Source organism: Pseudopipra pipra, chromosome 7, assembly GCF_036250125.1.
Source record: "Pseudopipra pipra isolate bDixPip1 chromosome 7, bDixPip1.hap1, whole genome shotgun sequence".
NCBI lineage: Eukaryota > Metazoa > Chordata > Aves > Passeriformes > Pipridae > Pseudopipra > Pseudopipra pipra.
This window is the reverse complement of record NC_087555.1, coordinates 10,514,891-10,535,767: the sequence shown is the minus strand read 5'-3', so window position 1 is coordinate 10,535,767 and position 20,877 is coordinate 10,514,891. Positions and strand designations below refer to the sequence as shown.

The 20,877-nt window shown below is 38.5% G+C and overlaps 2 protein-coding genes across 19 annotated transcripts in view; both read left to right on the top strand.

The window, feature by feature from the left end:
- Positions 1-16,590, top strand: part of ANKRD44 (ankyrin repeat domain 44) — a 137,201-nt gene extending 120,611 nt beyond the window's left edge. For 7 of the 16 annotated variants that reach the window (XM_064660508.1, XM_064660506.1, XM_064660507.1 and 4 more), the window contains 10 exons: positions 31-109; positions 1,179-1,296; positions 1,959-2,175; positions 2,896-2,983; positions 4,881-4,964; positions 6,218-6,363; positions 7,185-7,267; positions 8,440-8,522; positions 9,592-9,683; positions 11,887-16,590. In XM_064660508.1, the coding sequence (XP_064516578.1) occupies positions 31-109; positions 1,179-1,296; positions 1,959-2,175; positions 2,896-2,983; positions 4,881-4,964; positions 6,218-6,363; positions 7,185-7,267; positions 8,440-8,522; positions 9,592-9,683; positions 11,887-12,152 (1,256 nt within the window). In that variant the 3' untranslated portion in view covers positions 12,153-16,590. Of the gene's footprint in view, positions 1-30; positions 110-1,178; positions 1,297-1,958; positions 2,176-2,895; positions 2,984-4,880; positions 4,965-6,217; positions 6,364-7,184; positions 7,268-8,439; positions 8,523-9,591; positions 9,684-9,937; positions 10,298-10,392 lie in introns of those variants that run through there. The other 9 variants (XM_064660518.1, XM_064660512.1, XM_064660522.1 and 6 more) reach the window with 7 other exon arrangements.
- A 641-nt stretch (positions 16,591-17,231) lies between these two features.
- The window catches only part of PGAP1 (post-GPI attachment to proteins inositol deacylase 1), a 37,337-nt gene continuing 33,691 nt past the window's right edge, over positions 17,232-20,877 (top strand). Inside the window, exon 1 of one of the 3 annotated variants that reach the window (XR_010431858.1) lies at positions 17,232-17,676. Coding sequence is in view for 1 of the 3 variants with exons in the window: in XM_064660523.1 (XP_064516593.1) it covers positions 17,524-17,676 (153 nt within the window). In the remaining 2 variants the exon portion in view is untranslated. Of the gene's footprint in view, positions 17,677-17,881; positions 17,902-20,877 lie in introns of those variants that run through there. The other 2 variants (XM_064660523.1, XM_064660524.1) reach the window with 2 other exon arrangements.

Below are 20,877 nucleotides of genomic sequence, written 5' to 3'. Positions count from 1 at the left end.
GAAATTAAACATACTTGCTTTTCTTTACAGTCATTAATGGCCATACACCTTGTCTACGGTTGTTGCTAGAAGTTGCAGACAACCCTGATGTGACAGATGCCAAAGGACAGTAAGTTTTCTTTTTTTAGCTCTGCAATTCAAATAGCATCTCATATTTCTCACAAAAAAAAAAAAAGTATTTATTTGAAATACTGTATTTCCTGCACTTCTCCTCATAGAATTTGGCAGAGATTACAAAGTACATATTCAGTTGATCTAAGCCATGTGGAAAGGACTAATCATTAATCTTAGCCTCTGCTTCATAGTTTAAGCATTCTTTTATAGATGTTGAGGGCCAGATTCAATAAAAACTAACAAGCTCCTGAGATGCTTCTGTAGAGTCTTTTTCTTTCTAAAATGTTACTGTTTCAGGGTTTGCATGATATGTTAGGCTGGTGCAGTAGAACACTGTTTATTTGAGGTGACACATGCATCAGAGATGTTCCTACAAAAACTTTACAGCTTGTTAAATGACAGTTGCAAAGAGACAATAAAGTGTATTTTTAAAGTGAAAGTGTGAATGGTTTAAAAAATTCATCTGGGTGTATGGAACATCTTATGCTGTACATATAATGTCTGCACATATAATTTTAAATGGTATTAGTCTTGCCTAAAAATAGAAGGAAAATAAGTCTCTTTCAGTAAAAAATGGAAGATATGTTAGTCCAAAGTTTGGCTTGAATAGTTTCCTCGTGCCCCTTCATCCCCTTTAAGCAATTGTGCAGTTTTGCAAAAGAAATGCTTTTGGTCATTGTCATCTTGGTTACTAGCAGGGACATTCATTCACAAAACTTGGGTGTTGTAAAACTCATGTGTCACCAGAGATGACAATAATTGTGGGTTATTAAGAGAACAGATTGTCTTGAATGATGTTGCTCTGTAAACTGCTTAAAAAAGGGTTTGTTTCTATTTCAGTCGTGGCAGTTGATTGTTAAACATCTTAATAATTTCATACAAAAGATCTTCACTTGGGTGCCATATGGATAAGCATGGTGAAAAAAAAAAGGTTTATGGGTAGGAATGGAGAGAAATGTAGGGCTTCCTGATTTCTCTCTCTGTGTAAGTAAGTAGGGGCATTTATAGTATGACACAGTATGTCATTTTATAGCTGTGACTGGTTTGTTGTTTTTTTTTTCTAGAACTCCACTAATGCTTGCAGTGGCTTATGGGCACGTTGATGCTGTTTCTTTATTACTTGAAAAAGAAGCATCTGTAGATGCAGCTGATCTCCTGGGATGCACAGCTTTACATCGAGGGGTGACTTAATTTTTATGATTCTTAATTATTTGTTTTACTGTGACTACAACTCACTCATGAATACAGGGATATTTAAATATGGAGAACACTGTAAATGATTGGAAATGTGACCAAGCATAATCAATGATGTAAAAAGTAGGATAGATCTGCTCTCAGTAGTGCTCTGCTTTTGACTTTATTTCACATTTGCTTTAATTAATTAGGTGAAATAGTGATTAGACCACTTTTTCTTGGCTCTAGACACTTTATCATAACAATCATTACTCTTATAACTGAGTACTTAAGAATTCTGAAAATAATTTCTTTAAAAGAACTGGCCAGCTGTTACTTTCATTTTTCTTGGAATGGTGTAAGTAGGTAAGCCTTAAGTTTTCTAGAAGTGGTGAAACTTGAGGCAGATCTAATCTTTTCTAGTCTAGCTAGACTAAGATAGATTTCCCTGGCTAAGTCTAGCCTCTTGTCCAATGTGAAGCTGATACAAGAGATGATATTTATACAGAATTCTATGATTATTGCAATGAGCAGTTCAGCAAGTGAGCTTTTATCTCTGCCTGCTGAATCCCATCAGACCATTTCATGTTCACAGGCATCAATCATATTTCATATTTCCTGGGCAAGAATCTGTATTATGTCAACCTCTTCACTCACTTCTTTGTTATCAGATTATGACTGGGCACGAAGAATGTGTTCAGATGCTGTTAGAGAAAGAAGTCTCTATTCTGTGTAAAGATGCCAGAGGCAGAACACCCCTGCACTTTGCGGCAGCTCGGGGTCACGCCACTTGGCTGAACGAGTTACTGCAGATCGCCCTGGCTGAGGAAGACTGCAGTCTGAAAGATAATCAAGGTTACACACCACTGCACTGGGCTTGTTACAATGGTAAGCTTCTCCCTGTGCACTACTGCCAAGTTCAAATGTGGCCTCAGTTTTAGGGGAACATGTTAAAAAAGCAGCTTAAGCCTTTCAGGAGCTTGACTTGAAGAGGCAAATTATCTCCCAGAGCTCTACGTGCTCTCTGTAGGTAGCATTTGCTGTGTGCACCCTTCAGTTCAGAAGGCAGGGAAATTCCAGTGATACCTCCCAGTGACTTTGCAACTCATTTGTTCCAAGAAGCCAGGGTGAAATTCTGGTGTTACTCGTGTCAATGATGAAGTTGATTTCTGTGGGACCAAGAATGCTCCTTTGAGGTGTCACCTCCTTATTTATTGATGCAAGTGGCCAAGCGAATAGGTGGATATTCTGAACTGAACTGATTATTCTAAACAGGATAATCTGAACTTGTTGCTTAATATAAGAATAAAGCTTCTCAGAACCGTCATTTGGATCATTTGCCATACATCTTTGGAGATGTAAGGCAACATACATTAAAAAGAGACTATTTCTTTCCTCTTTTTTTCCATAAGTGCTAATATTGGCCTGGATCTATCTTGCTGCTGCCATAAAACAAAAAAAATCCTCTGTTTTGTTGCATAACAGCTTATTTACACATTGTATTCAACTTTGAACTTAAAGTGTTAAATTCTAACCTGTATAAACCTAATATGAATTAAGTGAATTACCTGCTTTGTGCAACACTGTGAAATATCTGATCTCTTATAGGTCATGAAAACTGCATAGAGGTACTATTGGAACAAAAACTTTTCCACAAATTCTATGGTAATAGCTTCTCTCCATTGCACTGTGCTGTGTAAGTAGAAATCTCCAGTAACAAATGCAGATGTTGCTTTAGGATATGTCTGCAAAAAGTAGCAGTATGAGAAGAAAGTTAGCTTTTTTGATATTATTTGCATGAGCAAATACTTTTAAAGCTGACTATAACATTGTCCTTATACTTCTACTTAAAAAGTGATAGAATAAAGACTATATTTTTTGCATAACCCTCAGCTTTTTGGTAAAATGCTGACTTGTAATTACATTAGCTGTATTTCTGTTCCTTTAGAGTTTCTTCTCCTTTGCTTACAATTACAGACTTATGCCATTTCTTCACATAGGGTGGAACTTAATAGCTCTTCCACTCTGAGGCAATGGCCTGGGCTATAGTGCCTCGGTCTGTGTAAATATAACCTTTGGAGGTTCCTTTGAAAAATGCAGTGGCTAAAATAAATTTGTCAGAATCAAGATGATTCTGTTTTAGCACAGGAACAAAACCTTAATGAAGGACAACCTTTAAAATGACAATCTGTGTCATGCTAGAATGGTGTTCTGTGCAGGCCATATGTTTTGCAACAGATCCTCAGAGGAGTGATTTCCAGTCTGACTTTCTTCATGGTCTTTTTCACTTCTGAGATAATCTCATGTCTTGAGGGTTTGGGACTTCTTATCCAGGTCCTGCCAAAGCTTTACAGGCAGACTCTGTATTCAAAGCTCTCAAATTACTTACAAACAACAACAAAGTGTTGGCTATTATGAGTTATGCATGTGCTTAAGACACATCCTATTTACAGAAAGCAGTATGTTTTCATGCAGAAAGGGTGCTAATAGAGCAAAACATTATTGCAAATGCATTTTACAAAAAAATGCAAGATTAGTATATAGGATGTAACATGCTTATTAAAACGTGTAAGCCATCAAAGAGTAAGGAATTAAGTGCTCTAAAGACAAATGCAAACGTTCTCAAATCCTGCCAATAATTAGAACAACTGTATTCTTTTCTCTCTTCTCTTAGAAGAATGATCCTCTTTCAGAAGTAATGACAGAAGTTACTACTGAGTAGGCTTTCCTTCACATCATTAGGAAGTAGAAAAGTAACTTGTCATGTATCAAACTTTGAAATTATAAAAAGTCAATGTATTAGAGAAATAAAAGTATATTGGAAGCACTGTTTTTACTCCACTTAAAATAAAATCCTTTGTGGCTGAAACATAGTATTTTAAATCAGAATTTCTAGTGATGGCTTTGAAAAAAGATTTTCAATGTTTATTTTAAAAGAATATGCAGTTCTCAAAACTATTAACATGTGTGCAGCTTAAATATGTATGTAAATTTAAAATGAAAACAGCTGCTAATGCAATGTGGAAGTGTGTTAGCTATATTTTGTGTCCAGTACTGTTACTAAATACTGTTTATTTTCATAATGAAATGAGACAATTTAGCAATAATCAGAAAAAGTATTAATTGAATACATCCACCAAATCAAAGTACTAAATGTGTGAGTTGGAAGAGATGTGGGCTTCAGTACCACATTAGAATAAATCTTACACATTAGAATAAATCTTTCTACATGTAAGTATCTGTGATTGAGTGCTTTCCAGATCCAGGTGTGTTGGAGATACACACTAAGGATTTTGAGATATTAAGGTTTTAGTCCTTGGTTTGTGCTGGGCTTTGAAATTACCTTTATGCATAGTGAATTAAGGATCAGCTTTGCTTTAGAGACTGAAATCCATAGTAGCAGATGCAGTCTGGTTAAATGGAAAGATGATGAATATGCAGAAATGTGACTGAAAGCATTAAGACAAAGGCAATTTAGGGTAACTTGGAAATAACCAGTAAAAAATATTAATGGGAAGTGAAGTAAATTAATATTGCAAAGTGGAAAAATATGAAGACTTATTACCTTTTTGAAAATGTATTTTCTTTGGCAGAATCAATGATCATGAAAACTGTGCATCACTACTCATTGGAGCCATCGATGCCAGCATTGTTAATTGTGAAGATGACAAAGGAAGGTAATAGTTTCTTTTAAAAATTGCATTTCGTGAATCCATTCAGTATTTTTCATAGTTCTCTCTGAACCCCTGGAACTAATCCTTATCTGTTATGGTTGAGCTAAGACATGTCATGCTGACTCTTTCAGACAGCAGTTTGCACTGCAGCACAGTTAAATGGTGGCTCACTTGAAGCAAGAATGTGATAAAGTATTCAGTGTCATAGCACACATGAAAAGAAACCCAAAAGAAAAAGCATTTTGTTTGTTTACAACAGCTATGACTATAGGCTGTTTTCCTGAACCTGTTTTCTTTGTTAAATGTTTAAACACATTTCTCTTTGCTAAATGAAGTGATACTATTTACATATAGAAAAGTATTTCATTAAAAGTTTTCATGTTGTGTTTGCATTCTTAGTGCACACAACTGAAAAACATCTATGCAGCAAAATAATACTGACACAGCAAGAGATATGCATTCAGCCAAATCCTTCACTTGTCACATTGATAATCTCCTCATTGTATATATATATTTAAATAAAATGTCTGAAATTCTAAAAACTGTATTCAGTTTTGTTGATTAAAGCAAATTTAATACCCTCAGTAATGGTGATTACTCAATCGGGTAAGGGTAAGACCATCTCACCTTTACTGATAAGCAAAACTGAAGTGACACTAAGCTGGGTTGTGTACCAACTGTCTTTTCAATTCTAGTAGTCACACTTCAGATTCAAAATGCCAAAGGGTGACTGCAAATGATTTCTGGTGTCTCAGTGTTGTAGAAACTGATAGCCTTCAAAGTGGATTGTATTCCTTCTGCCTTTTAGAGTAGTGCTGTTACTCTGGCTTGTTCCTGCAGTATCTTTGAATATAACTTAAAATATTTTAGTTTTTTTAAGTAATGGATTTGTTCTTTTCTGATAGTTCTTCCCATCTGAGGCTTATTAAAAAAAAAAATCACAGGAATAAGAATGAGGGATTGTACTGCTTTTCATGTTAGGCAGTATGTTCTGTTAAAATAAATACGCTGCTAATATGAGAGTCTTCACAGTGTCTTATCTCTAAACTGTTATATCCACCTTCCTGCTTCCCAGGACAGAGACTGTAAACATTATTTAACTTACTTAAGATGCTGCTACTATAACTTTCTCCTGGTGATAATTTTAAGTTTCGCAGGAAGAAAAAAAAATTGCACTTTGTGGTTTTTGGGAAGGTGGGCACATGTGACTCTTGCGATTCTTTAGCAAAAGCTGTGGCCGTGTTCCTTTCCCCCAGGACGCCCCTTCACGCCGCAGCCTTCGCCGATCACGTGGAGTGCCTCCAGCTCCTCCTGAGCCACAGCGCACAGGTGAACGCTGCGGATCACGCGGGGAAAACACCGCTCATGATGGCAGCTCAGAACGGCCACGTAGGGGCTGTAGGTAAGGACATCCCCGCCTCTCCTAGTCCTGAAGGGAGAGTGCTACTGCAGTTACTATCCCAAATGAGTCATCCTTTTTATCCTGTGAAAACCAAGAGAGGAAAATGAATTAATATGCTTCTGTATGAAGCTACCTCTACACCTGTAAAAAAGTGCTTTTTCTTCTCAGCAGCCTTGGTGAACATTTGCAATAACAAATTTGAGTCTTAACTGTAAAGAGCACAAGGGGAGTAGTAATTCTATTCTCCTGTTTACTTCCTTGATTTTATAGAGCAGTAAAGCTGCATGTGTGAAAAGGATTGTGTAACCTTTTTCTGTCCTCTGTTATAGGAAGTCCTGTTCTTGAAATGGCAGCTATCAGCAGCTGCTTTTCCCAGGCTAGACTATGTGCTATAGGCATACAGATTTGGGATCTATTGTCTTTGAAGTATTCCCTTTTCTCTAGCTTCAACAGCACAGGCTGCACCCTCAAATTCTTTATATCCACTTAGTCCTCTCAGAGCAGGATTCACAGTTGTTCTCAGGAGAAGGTGATTCAGGCAAAACTTGCTCATCTGCAGATAGGGAAGTTCATAAATAAATTAAAATTAATATATGTTTGACAGTTTGGGGCACAATGAATAAGCTGTTAGCTCTGACTTTGCTTGCTGAGTAACTGCACAAGATTAGTCTGTTCTCATTCACTAATTTCACTCCATGTTAGAAAGCTTAATTGATTAGCATGTATGCACACATATATTGAAATAGTAATGTTTTTTTCTCTGTTTTGACATGTTCGTCTGCCCATTGGGTTTGTTAATTGATTTCTACTCCATACCTCAGACTTTTTGGTGAACATTGCCAAGGCTGACCTGACATTAAAAGATAAGGAGTCAAATACATCTTTGCACTTGGCTAGCAGTAAAGTAAGTTGAAGACCTCTCAGTGCTTTTTGCTCATCACAATCTGTGTGAATGTATATGTGTGTTTATGCTCCCAAGTTTTTTTCTGCAATGGAAATGTGGTGGCCAAACTTGTCATGAGAAAGGGAACTTGTTCCAAGCTTTTTCTCAAGTCTGTTTCGATGTTTGGGAGAAATAGGGATACCTCTTACAGCAACTGAAACATAGGCAAGTGACACTAAGAGAAGTAAAGGAAACCCTTTAAGATTTTACCAGATAATCTCAATGTAAAATAGCTTAACAGGTTCGGTAGCAAAATAAAAATAGAAGTATTTTTTCTTATTCTCCAATTTCTGTGGAAGGAACCCAAAATTTTCCCTTGACAGAGTAGCAGTAAAGCCAGAGGCGTTGATTAGATTGGTGGTTGTGTCTATTCCCACCCCCCCCCCCCCCTTTCTCTTAATTCCAATTGCTACTGCTGTTTCTGCAAGAAAAAATGCCCACAGGATTCCCTCTCCTGGGCCTTTTCTTTTGCTCCTACCCACAGACTGGATTCCAGTTTGATTGTATTATTCCAGTTTCTGGAGACACATGAGCCTTGCTGAATTCTCAAGGTCCTTCAGGCCAAGGTTCCACCTGCCAGGACTGTAGGCTCAGCATCTGCAACTTGCTGTGCTGAAACAAGATCAGAAATAAGGCCTGGATCAGTGTTATTCCCAAAGATTCATTGTTAGAGCTCTATCACAGTGACGGGGTTCTGTAGTAGCTTATTAATAATACAGAAAGGCATTTAAAGACTCAGAAAGCGCATTACTGCTTTCTGAGATGAAACCATTCTATGTCACTAGATAGTTCTGATAAATTATCCACTGAATGCTCTCTCAAGAGAAACAGCAGTACTCTCTGAAAGCTGAGGAAATGAATTCATATTTAATGAATGAAGTGTTGAAAGACAGGTGAATGTGTAATTTTCTGAATGTGCTAAAACATCCCAGCTGTGGCGGTTCAAAAATAGTATTTTAAGGCTCCTATAGTTCACCTTCTACACAATCTTACTGAGCAGCATGTTTTGTATTTCAAATTGAGTTATTAAATTTCACTTTTATTATGTAACATTTTATTATGTAACATTTCTTTTGCCTCAATTTCAAAATCCTCAGTGAACTAACACTATTGGGTTTTTTCCCTGATTACAGGGTCATGAAAAATGTGCCTTGTTAATACTTGACAAGATACAAGAACAGAGCCTTATTAATGCAAAAAATAATGCATTGCAGACGTAAGTATAGCCTAATCCTCTCAAGTTCAGTTGATTTACCAGAAGATTCCAATTTAGCATTTCAAATTCATATCTCAGATTTTTTCATAGAGCAGTGAAGTTAATATCTAATTTTTTTGAATGCATTCTCTTAAAAAAGACCAGAATTGTATTGCATTTTCTCTTTTAATTTTGATTCCATTGATGTCAATTCTATACATGATCTGGTGGAAAAAATTATATGAAGTCATTTATTTGACGACTATATCAAAATGTCTATTAATCACGTGAATGTGTAAGTATACATCTGACATTTTTTAGCTTTTTGAGCTTCACCTTAAATTGAAATAATTTATTTAGACTTATTTAGACTTAAGGTGGTACATTTAATTTCCAGAGAGTTTTTTAGGTGATACTGTATGTGTAACTCCTGTCCATAGCACACATTATCAGCTGCAGCTGTTTGACCTGCACAGGGGAATCCCACTGTAGGAGATAAAAGCGGGAGTTCAGGTGGCAGATGATCTCATGCTTGCAGAAGAATTCATTCCATCTTAGCCCATTTTACCCTCTTCCAATATGAAAATGTTTTTCCTGTCCCGTTAATGTCCCCAAACAGGAGCACTGGGTGTTGGGCCAGGAAAGGAGAAAACCAGTGGTTATTTTTAATTTCCAGCTGCTCTGCAATAACAGAGATTAGCAATCGAATATTCAAGGATAAAAAGGCAATACAATGATTCTGAACAGTCTGTAGTAGCCAGAATTAGGGATGGGACACAGGCATTTCTTCAGGCCTAGATTCATTTTCCTTTTAAATGTCAATTGTGCGCTGTGAACAGTGCAAAAATATGAACTTTCTAAAGAAAGGCTTTAGATTTTAGCCATCTTTGTGTGCTTGCACATATGTTTTATAGATATGGTATAAGATGATTATTTCAAAGGCTGCAATATAATTTAGTGTCTACAGTATAATTCTAATGATCCCAGGAAGGAAAACATTCAGATGCTGGGTATGCTTTAAGCATTACCTAACTTTGTTTAGAAAATCTGTTTTAAACTGAACTTGAATTTAGTTGTTATGTTTTTGTAGACCTCTCCATATTGCTGCACGAAACGGCTTAAAGATGGTGGTTGAAGAATTGCTGGCCAAAGGGGCATGTGTCCTAGCAGTAGATGAAAATGGTAAGTAAATAATATACTTTGACAGTCTTCAGTAGGACCCAACAGGTAATTTTACAACAGACCGAAGCAATAGACTTAAAAGGTGATGATAGACTTCATTGATGCTTTTATCCTTCCAAGAACAGACAATGAGTTGTGTGAGTACCTACTTAAAAACATAAAGAAGATACTATTTATTTTTCTTTAATATAAAAATGTATTCTAAACATCACAGTGGTCCCTTTTACTGTTCATTTTGCATGTACTGTCAACAGCTAGTCTTTTTTAATGCTTGAGTGCAGTGGTAACTTGAATTTCCTAAACATGCAAGTGGCACCGGATAATTCTGACGCCTTGCAGAAGAATTAAGGATTATGCATTCAATCAGCGCATGTTTTAATGGGTAGGAAGAAAACCATCAACATATGTTTGAGTGTGGCCCAGTTCATTCTGAGATCAAACCTTGTGCTTGCCATTTATCTGACCTAATCCGAGAAGCAATTAAATTACTGTCGGTCATAAAATACATGATTAGTTAATGAATTTAATAATTTTGTTTCAGACTTCAATGAAGTCCTTCCCTAAACATTATACAGCCTATAGAGAGATGTGAGTCTAAAATTATAAGTTTAGAAAATATCTTCCTGAAATAAGTTGTTCTTTCTTACAATACTAACTTAATGTCATTAATGTAACAATTTGGTACCTCCATCTTTCCATATCTGTAAAGTAACAATAATAATACTCACCTATCATTGCAAGACATTTGAAATCTATGGATGAAAAGAACTGAGTGGTGAGTATTTACTATAAACTAAATGCCACCTAGCTATACTTGCATGAATGAGTTCCACTGAAGCCATCTGACCCTAACCTTATTGTAGAAATAGGGAACAGAAAAAGCAACCAGGTTAGGTTCTAATAACAGTTTTTATCCTTAAAAGTGTACATACAGATCCAGCTAATTTGTATGTAGGTAACAAATGAAGTTTAAATTTTATACACATTTAGTTTTTCTAACTGTAGTTGTTTCTAGGAACAAGTTTAAAACAGAGCCATTTTACGCAGTTTAAAACAGAAACATTTAAGTACAATCTTTGTGTAAGTACAGCTCTGAAGAATATTAATGCTTGGAACTCAGTGGAAGAAGAAATGCATTGACTGCAGTCAGTGCTTAAATGTGCACAGAACAGTACTCATGTTTTCCCACCAAATTCATGTATGCTTCAGGCACTCTTGGATTATTTGAAGCAGCAGGTACCAGTAATGGTCACTGCCTCAGATTACTTGTGCTGCAGCACTTAAGATTTAGCCAGCTGCCAAAGAATTTGTCAGCTCTGACCATAAAGGAGGATTTGTTGGAAAGTGCTGGAGTACTGCACAGTAGCCTGTAAAATGTACAGACAGCAAGTGTAATGAGCACAGTGGCTTCCAAGGTTCGGGTACGTGAAGAACTGCTTTAGGGGCAGCACTTGGACAGGAGCCAAGTTAAACTGCAGTGAAGACAAGCTTCTAATAGCTCCCCAGTCCTTCACTTTACTGACATTGAAATAATATTAGCTTTGTATTTAAAGTGTCATGTATTTTAAATGCCATGCTTGCTGAATACAGCAATTAATTCTTCTAACACAAGGTAAATTTGGGTAACTAAACATCCATGTAGTCATACCTGCTATCCATGTATCCTGTGCACTGGTCTAATTCTTTTATAACTTAATTCCTAAATAAACTACTCTCCGAGTTGAGTAGATACTCAGCTGATCAGTCTTTAAAATCATTTGCTTATTAAATCCAAATATTTTTAAACCAATGTCTTCTATGTTCTAATGGAAGTCGTTGTTCTCAGAATGAGACTCATTCATACGCACAGAAACTGAAGCCAGTTTCTGTCTGTGTTGCTGTACCCCCGTGTTCTGTATTCACCATACTGTCCGTGCTGTAGAATTGTGTTTAGCAAGTGCTTTTATTCAAATCGTGGAGTCTGTTTGCTGCCTGGTTTTAAAAAAATAGTGCTTGTTGTGGTCACGGTGGTTTAAATGCCCCCCAGAGTGTGTATGTTCCCAGCATGTCTAATGTGAAATGAGTAACACCCCTGTTGCCTGGCATGACTGTAACCGGCCATACATCTCCCGCTCCGGTGTCCCTAGAGATGTATCTGAGGAATGCTCGGTGCTGCCCCCGGTACCTCAGTACTAACCATTGCCTTGTCTGCGTTTGTGCCCAGGTCATACGCCAGCCCTGGCTTGTGCTCCTAACAAAGACGTGGCTGACTGCCTGGCACTCATTTTGGCTACCATGATGCCTTTTTCTCCTTCCAGTTCAGTGACGGCTTTCAACTTCGTTTGTTTTAAAAAAGACAATTTGGGCAGGACACATCTCTGCGATGGCTCCAGTATGGGTAGCATTAACTCTTACAATAAGCCCTTGAGTAATAACATAGGAACAGAGGATGGGTACAATGAAAATGATTCGGATTCTGAAACATTTTGACTCATTGGTATTCAAAAACTTCATAATTATTTAATTTCAGCTTTATTTTTTGTCTTTTTAAAAAGCTTAAATCTCACAACTATCTTCTTAACTATTATTCTTGACAAGTAGGTATTGAAAGATTTGTAGTGTTGATGAGAATCAAGCCTTCAAATAACAAAATTAGAGGGATTTACTGGAACATATTCCCGTTAGTGTTCTGCAGCTTTTCAGTTTCCTGATGTTTTCTTTAGGTCCAAAGTGCCCCTGTGGAAAGTCTCTACCTCTTATTTTAAGTAGAAAAAGAGAAAATGCCTTTTTTTTCTTTTTGACAGCACAAATAAACAGGGAACTGTTTGTGAAGAATTCTTTCATGTTTTAGCTGTACCTTTAGTACACAAACATATTTCCAGCGTAGCCTTCAAAGATTAGAGCATCACCCCCTTCCTACGTTTGTCTGTTTCCTGCTTCCAGGGGCTCTGTTAATTAGATAATTTTTTTTATACAAACCAAAGGTAAACTTGTAATCTTAAAACTGCCTGTATTACTTTTCTACAGGAAATGAAACCTTTTACATTCTGCCTGTATTAAGCACTTAAACATACAGAAGGCACTTTTTACAGTTCTTAGTTGCAGCACACAATTAAAAAAATGTAGTTGTTAGCTCTTAAGGCCAAATTCTACTCATCTCACCATATTTTCCCATGGACACCACTTGTGTAAAATGAAAATCACTTGGCCCTTATTTTTTTTCAATTCAGCACAAACGTGTATGGTTTATTTGCACTACAGAATTAGGGTCATTAGACGTTTCTGTCACCTGAGCCATTAATCATGATTCCAGTATCAGAAAAAAAAGGGGAGGGGGGAGAAATCAAGTGTAGACAAAAGTGTATGTAAAAGTTTATAATGACTTGCCAACTTAAATGGATTTTTTTGTTCCTTTTCTATGGTTAAATAACTTATTTTTACTGTAAACAGCATCAACTCTTAAAATACTTTTGCCAGTGTTTGGATTAACAGAGCAAAGGTAAAGCAATGAAAGCATAACACCAAAAGTTGAAATACCAAACACCAGAAAACATAGCAGTGTACTGTGCAGGGGATCAGAGATAACATGTTAAAAAGCCTATTGTCACCAGCTTTTAAAGCAATGTCAACTTTGTGAATATGTTTACTCCTTCTGCCAAAGTTTCTAGGTCAAATGGACCACAACCCTCCTCTGCAACAGATGTACAAAAGGAAGAATGAGACTTTGTAAACAAAAACAAAAAAACCCAAACAAAAAGTTATCCTGAACTAACCAGCTGTACCAAGAGGACCAAAATGCTTCAGTAATTAAATTGAAGACTTTGCTACTTTTATTTTTTTCTTCAAATGTGAGTGACATAATGAAGTATTTTTTCCTAAACCATAAAAATATAAACTTTTGAGGTAATTAGTAGTCTTGAGTGAATTTTACATTTTATGACGCAGGTTTCAAGTTGACATTTTTAACTGATGTGTTGACCACAGGTGGGGTTTTTTTCCAGACTAAAAAATATGTTCATATACTTTTAATGTAAATGTTTTTCTATTTATTTGAAATGAAACAAATGCCCAGGAAAAATAACTATGGCTTGTTCTCCTAGTTAGCATTTATGCATACTGTTTGGGACGGTGTGAAACAAAATGTGAATCTAGGCAAGAGTGATGGCCTGAGTAGCAAAAGGAAGAGTGGATGTACTTTGGGAGAGTGTCCATCTTCTTGTGTGGGATGCAAAGGTTGGGTCCACAGGCTTTGTTGGTAAAAAGCAGAAAGCAAAACACCTTCCCCTGTTTAAAGAGTGTAAGAAAGGGATCCAGCCCCTTGCCAGAGAGGTGAGAAAACACTGTAGAGCTGCAGTAGAGGGGAAAAGGTAGCACAGCATGGAGCCAAGGTGTTAACATTCCTGTGATTCACTGCTCAGGTTGTCTGCAGGCCCAGTCTGTGCTGGGAAAGTGAGATGAGCTTCCTTGGTGCTTGCTTTTGGCAGTGGGAATGAAAAGGAAAGACTTAATATTTCGGTTGCGATATTTTTAGCCATGTTCCGCTTAATTGTTAAAAATCTATTGGCAGATTTCAGTTCCTTAATTAGGAAAGAAAATTTATATATTAATTTTATTTTGTCTTGTGAAAATTAAATATTTTTCCTTGAACGTTAACAATTTTCCAAAGTTTACAACAAAAAAAATCACAAGGGATAGTGTCTCTTTCGACTCTAGTTTCTGCAGTAGAATGACAGATCACCTGAAACCCTGGTTTTCTCCTCAGAAATAGCACAAAATAACGTTTTAATGATTGATTTTTCTCAACAGTTTTCCTTTTTAAAGTTGCAGAATAGCAATAACCACCTTACTTTAAGCACTGAAAATAAGAGGAGAGATCAGTCATTAAAGTTTTCAGTGGTGCTTGTTCCAAAATAAATAGGAGTCCCAAATTTTGGATTCTTTATGTGGAATGATGGCATTGAAAACAAACAAATGGGAAATAGTTGCCACTTGTCTAACAGCAGGATTCTTATTTTAAGCAGAAATGTAGGGAGGCTCCTTGGCAAGATTAGCCATGTCTTACCCTGAAATACGGAAAGTTATCCCATCGTACATGAAATTACTTCATTAGGAGGAAACCAGCACTCTTTACAAAGAGTTGTTACGTTATTTTAAGCAGCCATTTTAAAAGTTTCAGTATTTTTACTTGCTACCAGACAGAGTTAGGGAATTTACTTCTCTTTGCAATACCTCATAACTCTGGTAATCGTGTAGTACAACAGCTCCTGCCTCTTAGTGATGGACACAGCATCCCAGAAGCAGAGGTGAATTATGCTGATCCTTCTAGGAACCAAATCTAACCTTTACCCATTAAACACTTCTATGAACTAACAGTGCTGTCAGTATGCACTGTTCCAAAAATCATTGGAACATACGCTGTGTTCGCCCCTTAAGGGCATTGCAAATGTGTTCTGAGTGTGCTGTATTGAGGAGGAAATCTGCCATGAGCAAGACACTTGGGAGTTCTCAGTGTTGGCCTGTCCCACGTCTCACGTGAGTCACCGGAATCCCTTTTTTTTTTGTGTATGCTAGTACATTAATCTGTAATTTATCACATGTAGAAACATATGTGTAATTTAGGGCAGGTATTTAAGCATGGGAGTAATTTTACTCTTGTAAATAATCTCCTTGCCTTTCTGTGGACTTTTTTTACAAGAGTAATCATACATAATTGTTGCACTTAACCCTGGATCCTGCAATTTATAGTACATGGACAACTTTTGTGTCTGCACCAAGCAAAGGGTATTTGGGGAGGGGCAGCTGCCTGCCCAGGTGTATTAGCAGGATCGTTTCATCCTGTATTTTAACCACAGCTGCAGGTGGAATCCATAGCAGGATGGGGTCCCAAGTCTCTCTCATAAATACTGAGTTACAACCTCCGGACTGCCTGAAATTGCTGTGAAATAGCTCAGGGGATTTCTGTTCATCGCTATTAAAAGGGCACCATAATGTGTTTGGTACTTTTATGCAGTAAACAACTGCCAGGTTATTGAATTAGAACAAACACATGAAATGAATTGTTTATCCATTGTACTGTTGAGAAACTTGGTTATGTATCTTGAGAATGATTTAAAAAAAAATTGTGATTTTTATTCTTAGTCATGTAAGAAATATTAGAGTGCCTTTTTATATTTGTGTATAATGGAAATGTTTTGTGAAACTTGTCTTTTTTTTTTTCATTTGAGTGTTACAAAAGCAATATATTACCAGTAAATTTTCATTTCAGACCTTCTTTGAATGTATAAAGTGTTTCTTCTTTTCATATGTTCTACCTGCATTGAAATGAAAATTAATATGCTAAATTTCTATAGGAATAATGTATAATTTTTGCAGTGCTGAAAATGCTTTCTTATTACACAAAAATTAAACCTTAGGTCAGTGTTATAGGAAAGGGCGTTTAAAACTGGTGACAATCTGAGTGTGTGTATAAAATGTAATTTTATGCGTTTCTTATGCAGTGATCTACATATTAAAGCCAATATCTTATGTTTTGTAGGTTTTGTCTTATATTTTATGCTTTAGCATGTGCAATATATCTTTACAAACCATGGTGATACGCATCTGGTGCCAGTGTTATATTTTGCATAACATTTGTAATAAACAATATAAAATATTGTTTGATGGTTTCAGTGGGGTTTTGTCGGTATTGTTTGCTTTTGTAAATTGAAGTTTAAGGACTTGGGTAAATGTCACATATGAAATGAGGAAAAAAGTTAATTCGGTGAATGACTTGGAATTCAACCTGAATCTTCTCAAGCACAGTTTAATAACTTTTTCAACTACTGAATGCTGTATTAATGTAATAAAGAACCCTAACTGTAAACTACTCTTGCAATGCATTCAGATGGTTATTTTTACAAATAAAAATGGTACAAATACTGTTGGAAAACTGAGTAAATTTTGTTTATTTTAACGGGGTAGGTGAAGAGGGAGGCTTAACATTTAGCAGTGAAGATGAAAGTGCAACTATATATGTAGGCACTTTGTACTTTTCCCTGGTATGTAAATACTCCACACCTTAGGAAGCTGATTTTTGTATTGCTTCCTCTGTAGATTCGGGGGGAGGAGCAATAACTTTTTTTTTTTTTTGGGGGGGGGTGTCAGTTAGTAAGTGCCTTACTATTGTGTTTTCCTGGTGAGCAATACCAGCAGTCCTGGGTGGGCCCTGCAGCGGGCTGGGGCAGCAGTTCCACAGGAAATAAAATGCAGCAGAGTGCCTAAAGCTAGTTAAAGATAGATACGAAGGTGTTAAATGTACCTAAATTAAAGCAAACACCGCCACCCCCCCCCCCCCCCCCCCCAAAAAAAAAACAACCCAGCAAAAAAAGGAAAGAGAAAGTAAAACAACACCAGTAACCACCATCAACCACGCCTTTTACGTCGTGAGTGCCGGAGGCTTTATGGACGTTTATCACTGAACTGGGGTGCTTCGTACTCTCACCAGGGTAGGGTCCGTAGGAGCACCTGCCCGGGGGTATGCGGGTTTACTTTCGGCCAGGTGAGCTGAGGGGGACGAGAGCAAGACTCCCCCCAGAGCCCCAGCCCGGCCGGCCGCGGCGAAGCGGCGCCGCCGCAGCGCTGACCCGCCCTCCCCATCATGGCGGACACACCTCCCCCGCGAGCCGCGACATGGCGGGCGGGCCCCTCAGCCCAGCGCTCGTCCGACCTCCCCAACATGGCGGCCGCCCCCGGCGCCGGCCAGGTTGTGGGGACCCCGCCCGCCCGCTCCGCCTCCGGGCGATGGCGCTCCCGCCCCGCCCCGCCCCGCCGTGCCTGTGCGCGGGCAGCCCGCGGAGAGCAGCGCTCCGCTCCGCGGGGCGCCATGGGGCGGGCTGGCCGCCGGCTGCCCGCGCTGGCAGCGCTTTTCTACGGGGCGCTGGCGGCGCTGGTGCTGCTGGGGGTACGGGACGTGCTGTTCCTCTACGAGGAGAACCGGTGCAGCATGACCTACATGTACGAGTACCCCGAGTACCTGGTGAGTGCGGCGGCGCGTAACAGGTGGGACCCGCCGCGCCCGGGGCGTCGCCGTCCGCCCCGCCGCGGCCGGAGCCGGGAGCCGGGAGGAGCCGGAGCCTGAGGCACAGCCCTGCCGCGCTCCCCGCGGGAAGGGAGAACTGCCCCAGCTCGGCGCTTCGCTGGCGAGCCGAGGCGGCCCCTGCGGGGCGGCGAGCGCTAAATGGGGTGCGGGCAGTGCGGGCTGGTGAGGGGTCCATGCGCTGGCAGCAGGCGCTGCTGTGCCCGCGTCGTGTGGCGGTGCCCCTCGGGTGGGAAGAGCTGCCGGTGGGAAGAGCTGCCCACCTGTAACCAGCAGGGTTTCGTACTAGTACAAAACCTCCCCGGGTTCTAACCTGCAAATGCCTGTAGTTACCTGTAGCCGCGGTAAAACCCGTCAGAAGCTCATCCAAGCGCTGGCAAAGGAAGAGGCTGGGCCAGCTCCTCTGACAGCACTCACAACACTGACAGTGCCCAGGAGGCCGAGCCTTGCGCTTCTTGACCCTCTTCGTCCCTTTGTGGTGTGAAGCGATTAATGTGTCAGAAAAGCGCAAAACGGAGGTTTGAATATGTGTATTTCTCAAGGTAGTGAACAGTAGAGCAAAATCCTCTCTGTGAGCACTTCAGAGGTGGCATGTCCTGCCATGTATGGGAGAAGTTGTAAATCTCTCTGAGGTCCCTCTTGTTTTGCTAACAGAGACTTGGAGAAGTCTGTTTGAAAACCTGGGACCAGTTTGAGAGAGGGAACTGCTGCTGGAACATGTCTGTTTTCCAGACATGGTATTCTGACTTAACAGTGGGAGGATGTAAATATTTATTTGTAGGTTTGCTGCTAATGCTGCATGCACTTGTTAGAAAACAGTTTCTCTTTCTAATAGTAGTTCTTACTACAGCATTTTCTGTCTTATTTAAAAGCATAATTTGTTGACTTCTAAACATTCATTTAATATTATCTATGTTGGAAAAAACATGGAGTATTCTAAATAATACTCTGATCTGAAGTAAGTTGCAAGCTGGCTTACATAGTAAAGAAGATCTAAAAGCAAAACTTTAGTGCCTAAGTTGTTAATGAAGCAGGAAGTTAATTTTTGGATCTGTTAACCTTCATTTGCTAACCTTGGCATAGTCACGTTAGCCTACAAAAGAGAAACTTGGTATAGCTACAAGGGTTGTTTTGTCAGTGCTGTAGGACGAATTTGTTTAAGCAGTTATGAATACTTAAATATTGCGCGACGAGTTTTCAGATCTCCTAGCAGCCAAAACCTACTTCAGCTTCGATCCGAAGCCAACCAACAGAAAGTTACTAGCAAAATCTGTGTCATGTTATTGGCAGTTGTCTGAAATTCTTGTCAGCCACCACATGTCTTTTGTATTTACTCATTATGTCAGGGCTTAAACAAAGCATCTTTAGGCAGCTGTTGTGCTGGTGAGGAATGCAAGGCTTAAAGGTAAGCAGGAGCTCTGTGCAGGTGATGCAAGTCACCACTGGCTGTGTTGTCGCCCAGAATTTCTCTTTCCTGAATAATCACTTTCACTGTGTAGAAAACAGTACCTTGGGCTGGGGGAGAAATTGTGAACTGGTTTGGGTTTGCTAAGGCATTATACTTTTCAAGCACCTCTTTACTGTTGGAGCGGTTGTGTGTTTGATTTTTCATGTCTTTATAGTGCTGGCTTTGGTAGGAAATCACAGGGTAGGAGTTTCAGGTAGGAGGTACCTGTCCTTGCTTCCGGATTGGTATCACATTACAAAACGAAGAGCTACTTGAACACTTAAGAAGTCTCATTTCTTTTGTGTCTGTCAGTGTGGGTTAGCTCACAGTCAGCCTAATGCTAAGTAATGGAATCACTTTAGATTTTCTTTTTTGTGCTGAACGATCTTTTTTTGTATGAGTTGTAGAACTGCAGTACTTGAATCTAATGTGTGCTTGTCCTGTACAGCTATACTTGGTAAGAGCTTCAGAAGTTAGTAATGAGGACTTTTTCACATAAACCTAATTTCTTTGGAAACCAGGGTGAAAAAATGAAGCCTGCATTGACATTGTAAAAAGTTACTGTAGCTCGCTACTACCGATTACATAAACCATGTCTTGGGAATTCAGAATTTAAATCCACTGTCATGAAACATGAAGGTCTGTTTTCCTTTGGAGTTAAGCATTGCCATTTTGTTTATAATATTTGAACACTGTAATTTACCAATACCACCCCCCCCCCCAGTATTTTGGTAGTACAGTTCTCATGGGGTGTGTGGGTTTTTGCTTTCGACATTGACCCAGAGAAGGACAGCTTGTGAATTTTATGTTACGTAAAAGTTTTTGAAAAGACAATGAACCAGGAAGATATTGTGGAAGAGCAGTTGGTTTGATCTGGCAGGAAGTCATATAAGCATAACTCTCAGTTCAGTAATGGAAACTGATGAAGTTTTTTTTGCATCATTTTGAAAGTCTTTGAAAAAGGAGCAGCACAAACGAATGACAATGGGGCAATGAAGTCAGTGAAGTTGGAAAGGCAAGATGATGAAGAAAAGGAAAAAAGGCCATTGAAAGGATGATCTGAAGGCATAAACCCTGAATGAAGCTTAACCTTTTTTGTTCACAGTGAAAGAAGGAAACACACTCTTTCTACTTCATTAATTAATATAAATAAAATATTATAAATAATACATAGAGAATATAAATTTTAAATATAAATATTTCAAACATCCTAAGGAAAGGTTGCAAATATCCAAAATGTCAAATAATTTGAAGGCTAAGGGAGAAGGAAAACGGTCTTTAGCTGAGGAGAGACAGAAGAAAAGGGGAAGGGAAGGAGTGTGTGAGCAGGAAATTAAAGCTAAATCACCTTTGTTGTAGATGCAGCTGAGAGAAATAATGAAGTATTTGAAATAGAGATGTTTCTATTTCGTGAAAACAATTAAGAAAGACTTTAAAAAAGATTTCTGATGTAAAACTGAGTTCAGATTTGACCTTATTCTGCAAAAGTTTTTCCTTAAATTGTAAATTACACCTTAATGCGTTTATTTTTTGTTGTCTTATTTGTCTCTCAATGGGTGTAATATAATTAATCAAACGTTGGAACGAGTATTTGCATTTATCAAAATTTTAAAAATCTGTATCTTAGAAATTCAGAGTTATAAACCAACCAACCTCCTCCAAGCAGGATTTAATTAAATGTCTTGTTGTTTACT